The sequence below is a fragment of the Lontra canadensis genome, unplaced genomic scaffold (genome assembly GCF_010015895.1).
Source record: "Lontra canadensis isolate GAN:19392208 unplaced genomic scaffold, GSC_riverotter_1.0 scaffold29, whole genome shotgun sequence".
Taxonomy (NCBI): Eukaryota; Metazoa; Chordata; class Mammalia; order Carnivora; family Mustelidae; genus Lontra; species Lontra canadensis.
Genome location: NW_022631023.1, coordinates 15,524,878 through 15,530,269, shown reverse-complemented (window position 1 = coordinate 15,530,269; position 5,392 = coordinate 15,524,878). Strand labels below are relative to the sequence as shown.

Sequence of the window (5,392 nt, the reverse complement as noted above, 5' to 3'; positions counted from 1 at the left end):
CTAAGAAGAAGATGCTACATCTATGGCTTCTGTTCCTCTGGAGAACCCTGACTGATACAATAATGGAAAACAGTTGCCAATAGATGAATTTTTTTAAGGTCTCTGAAGCTTCAGTTAGACTTTGGACCATATTTCTTGAGTCAATTATGAGAAATATCAAGCCCAAAAAATTCAAAGCTATTGTCACCTTCTGGTGTCAGCCAACCTTTTCTACAAAGGACCAAAAAGTAAATATTTTAGGCTTTGCAGCTCAGAAGATCTCTGTTGCAGTGACCATGGCTGCTCTAACAGGAATGCCGGCATAGTTGATATGTAAACCAATGGGTGTATCTGTATGCTGATAAAACTTTAATCGCAAAAACGAGTGGTGAGCAGAAATTGGCCCATGTGTTGTAACCTGCTGACCTCTGCTCTAGAGGGAAGAGTCACCTTAGAGGATCAAAGATGACAATAAAAATCAAATGACTTGAAGTTTGTTCTTTTGGTCACCAATGTCATAAACCCCCAACTGAGTCCATTGTATCATTGGCGCCTCAGTTTCCCTAACTGCTCTACAAAGATTTTCTTCCATTTATTATCAGATATTTAGGAAAGCATAGAAGCCTTAAAGGAAAACCACTTAGTGTGGCTTGGAGAGGTTTGTCAGTCTCTCTTCATTCCAAACCCCTAGCTGCCACACGTACTACTCAGTTTTATAAAACTAAGTGGAGAAAAAGACTGGAGGGGGCTTGCAACAGGTTGAATACAAGATGAGAAATCAAGATGATGAAAAGGAGCAAGAACTTAGAAGGAGAGATGTAGACCATAAAATGGGGCAGCAAATTGGAAAGATGAAGATGGGAATGAAAAGACTTTAGTGCCAAACCACAGAGAATTCAACCCAATGAGATCACTAGATTGAGGTAGGAAAAGAAACATCATGGTAGACTTCCAAATGTGTTTCCAGTCTCTGCTCATTAGAAATAAAATCTCTGCCATTGTGTATTCCTTACACTCCAGATAATTTGATACCCACTCTGGGGAAACAGTGAATATCTTAGCTTGCCCTAAGAAAAGATGTTGCCCTCAGATTGCTGACAACCTGCAGGGACTCACGCAAGAACAGAAGAATGCAGTTGTGTGTTCCTCCCAGAGATGCTATCTCCAGTACATTATGTTTCACAGTCTTTACCGCTCTTGGCCCTAGTTAGCCACATCAGTAGCTATTCCCGTGACACTTTAAAGTCTTCACACAAGAAGACAAAGGACATGCCTGTGGATATTTTGAGAGGGTCTACCATATTTTCTGCTTGACATACAAAGGCTACCCAAACCATGCTCTATATTAAACATAAATAAGGTGGAGTTTTTCCTTCATACCTGGCCCAAAGAACAAATCTTTACAAAAAAAAAAAAAAATCAAATCTCTTGTCTCACACTATTAGGGTTCAAGGGATTCCCCCCAAATTCACTGAATGAGAAAAATAAGCTGTAGAGAGTGTATGTACTTTGTATAAGTTTTAGAACTAATTAGAATTGGTGGCAGGAGAATAATTAAACCATCTACGTCACTACAGCAAACTAGTACTACAACTAGCTGGTGTAACTAAACAGGAAGTTTAGAAACAAAAAGCCCAGAGAGAAATCTACTGGAATGTGACCCCTATTGCCTTAGATCAGGTCAGTGACTTTGTGCAAGCCACGTAGCCTCGGCCTCTTTTCATCCCTGGGACACCCTGCTATGGACAGTGGTGGAAAGGTCTGTCACTAAGCAGCCATGTGACAATGGGCAAATCATGAGAACATTCCAGGCCTCAGCTTCCTCACTGGAATGATGGGGATAACGCAGTAAATTCAAGTCTAAGTGGCTGCGGAGTGGTGATGTCTGACAGACAGAGGTAATAAGAGGAGGAATTATGTCAACACAAAAAGAAATGAGGTAATGAGGATGACCACATTGAGATCAGTTAAGCAGTTGTGATAGGCGTTCCCCAGCCAATGGCTTTCAACGTCAAGCAGCAGCCACTCTCTCCCAGAGGTAATCTCTGCACATTATAGCCCATTTGGACCACAAGGCAGCAGGCCCAAAATGCCAAAGACTTAATGCACCCCAGAGGCAGTCCTCAACCAGTGACTGAAAAATCCCAGTTCCTTCACCCTGGTAGTGGGACTGAGGGCAACAACTCTGGAAGCCAGTTCTACCATATCACCCAACGGAGCTAAACCCCAGCCACACACAGCAGTAACCTGCGACAGAGTGCTCTTTAATACCTTCCTTTCCTTTCCTATCTCCCCTCCCCACTCCCTGTGGTGGTTTCCTGGAATCACCTCCCAAATAAACTAGTTATGCTCAAATCCTTGTCTTAGAATCTGCCACTGGAGAAATCCAACCCAAAATAGCCAAGCAGAGACATCCGGCATGTAGTCCAAAATGCAATCCTGGGATTTGCGTCAGAAGGACAAACTGTATTTGCAAGATGTGGTGTATGCATGTTTACTGTGTAGAAAAGAGCTTAGAGTAAGTTAGCTTTAAATACAAAAATTTTAAAGTGAGGCCAAGAGAGAACTTGAGCAGGAAATACTTCTGCAGAGGCTCACCAGGCAGCAAAAGAAAACAGATGACAATAGGAGAGCCCCTTGTAATAAATAAGGAATGTACAGGACAGAGAGGGAAACTTCAAAGAAACCCATCCACCTCTAACATACCTATATTCTATCAGGACATGCACATATAGCATGCTAGTCCTTTAAAGATAAGAAGTGTATGCCTTTGACAAGCTACCAACTGGACTCTGCATCTACCGGCCAGGAAAGAATGGAAAAGTCAGGATTGATTTTTCTCTTGCAGCTCAGCCATTTGGTGAAGTTTGGGATTTTCTCCCTGTTTCTGAGCTGTTAAGTTCTTGCCAGGCAACTTTGTAGCAAGTTGGGTCCTGAGCATCACCTCCCACCGGACCCCAAATATCTAGGAGGAGCCTCGGTCTCTCACTAGGCTTCCAATGGATTCGCCAGAGCAGCTTTACCCAACCTGGGCTCTGGGATCATCTCAGACACCCAATGAAGAGGATTCCCAGGAAAGCTCAGGTGCCTCTCAAATGATCTCCGAAGTATTAACCAAGAACCTTGGTAAATTGACCCTAGACTCTAGTATCAGCCTCCCTTCCCCTCTGCCAGAGTATCCGTCTCAGCAGCCAGGCAGAGAGAGGAAACCACAGGGGCTGGTGGAGCGTATCCTCAGCAGCAGTGGGAGGAGGACTGGAGTGAGGACCTTGTTAACAGCCCGGAAGGAAAGGATGGCAAGGATGATTCCAATGATTCTGTACCAGCGCTACCTAAACCTGGGGTCTCAGCTTCAAAAAGATCTACAGCAGAAGGAAACGGAGGAGGGTGAAACAAGAGTGGAAAGATTCAGATGTCGCTGTCATTATTGCCTGTATCACAAAGATCTTGCTGAGGAAACCAGCATGGAGAATAATTATGACGTGGAGCCAATGTAAACAGACTTTTATTCTTGAACTATTTCTTTCTGCCAGTGATTTTAGGATCATTTTGCAGGAGCTTGGAAGGCTGCTCTATGTTAGGGCAAACTAATATTTTGATAATCTGTGATATTATAAGGGGTTATTTTAATTTTTTTTTTTTTTTTTACTGTGATGCCAGTAATTTGTGAGGAATCCTGTAGTTTGCATTTGGATGACTTCAGTATACTTGCACCTTTTGATTTGACCTAAGGAAGCACTAATAGGTTTTGAAAGTTGCCTGTGTGTTTGAGAGACCTGAAGTCACTAAGATAAGATCTAATATTAAAAATTGGAAGCCAAGTAACTTGTGCAGAAGGAATACAAGAAAACTCTGGGTGGTTTGGTTAGAGCAAAATTAGGGTGGGTACATACACTAGATTTTCTGGTTTTCTGACATTGTAATAAAATTTTTTTTGTTGTGCTCTTTCAGTTTTCAGTAGGAAGTGTGTGTGTAGAGGATCTTATTAAAATTGAGTTATTTGAATATCAAAAAAAAAAAAAGAATGGAAAAGTCAGATGATTCTATAGTCAGTGTTGCCCATCCTAGAAGTACCTGCAGATCCCAGAAGATACCATCTCTTGTGCAACTTAAGACTGTAACTGTCAGAGGAAAGAGGGAGACAGTCACAGGATTGGAGGTTGGCCATTCCTGACTGGATGGGGATCAGGTGATACGACCATTCCACCTTTTTCCCCCACTGCTTTAGCAAAGCATAAGTGTGCAAGGATCACTACATTTACTTCTAATTCTGGCCATGAGTATTATTTGTCTGTAGGTGTTGTTAAGTAGCAGACAGACTCTAGCTTGGTCTCCATGATGTACTTGATAATCACACCGTCCTCCTGGTATCCAACGCCTCGTATGATCTCCTCCTCTTGCATCTGGGTGGAAACTCTGATTTGCTTCTAACCAATGTAATGTGATAAAGATGGTGGCATGTGTATGATTACATTACACAAGATTGTAATGTCTATCTTTTTTTTTTAATTTTTTATTTTTTCAGCGTAACAGTATTCATTATTTTTGCACCACACCCAGTGCTCCTATCTTGCAAGGAAATTCTTTTCCTTGTTTCTTTTCAAAAATCAAGTGCCTGTGTTAGAGAGGTCTGTGTGGCAAGGAACTCAAGGGAGCCTCTGCCAATAGCCAGCAAGAAACTGAAGCCCTCAATCCAGTATGTCACAATGAACTGAGTTCTAGTACATCCCCATGCACCTGAAACTGAATCCTGACCCAATCAATTCTCACATTCTGCAGTCCCAGCTAACATTTTTATCAGACTTATAAGCAGAGGGCCATAGGACCTGGCTGAGCCATGCCAGACGCCTGACACAGAAATTATGAAATAATGTGTATATTTATTGTTTTGAGTATTAAGTTTGTGGTCATATTACTGCACGGCAGTATGTCACTAATGTGCTAACTATAATCTTGTATTGACTCACCATTGGCTTCTAGTCCTAAGAACTGTGCTCTTTATCTTAAATAAAGTTCTAACCATTAAACCATGTGATTTGAAAGCTATTCATTTTGTCATTGCCTTTCAAAACCCTGTGATGGTGAATATGAGGATGACCAAACTGGCCAGAAGGATTTCCAACAACACACAATTCCTTGAATTTGTGGTAAGAGGAACTCTGACAGTGGCCAGAGCCGAGAGAGAACTGGAGAAGTCCCGCTGTGCCTGCTGGGGGTCAGAGTCCACCTCCAAGCAGGAAGAAATATTCAGTGCTCTGGGATCCCTTTTCCTCACCCTTGAGCTTCAGAAAAAATTAGAGAAATCAAAATATGTGAGTCAGAAGCTCTTTTTGCAAGATGTGGTATATGCATGTTTACTATGTAGAAAAGAGCTTAGAGTGAGTTAGCTTTAAATACAAAAACTTAAAAGTGA

General features: G+C 41.9%; 1 protein-coding gene across 1 annotated transcript; it reads left to right on the top strand.

The window, feature by feature from the left end:
- Window positions 1-2,898: 2,898 nt before the first annotated feature.
- On the top strand, window positions 2,899-3,537 carry DPPA3 (developmental pluripotency associated 3). Its single transcript, XM_032865578.1, has one exon. It carries the CDS (start codon window positions 2,979-2,981, stop codon window positions 3,474-3,476), a length of 498 nt encoding a protein of 165 aa, XP_032721469.1. The 5' UTR covers window positions 2,899-2,978; the 3' UTR covers window positions 3,477-3,537.
- Window positions 3,538-5,392: the final 1,855 nt, after the last annotated feature.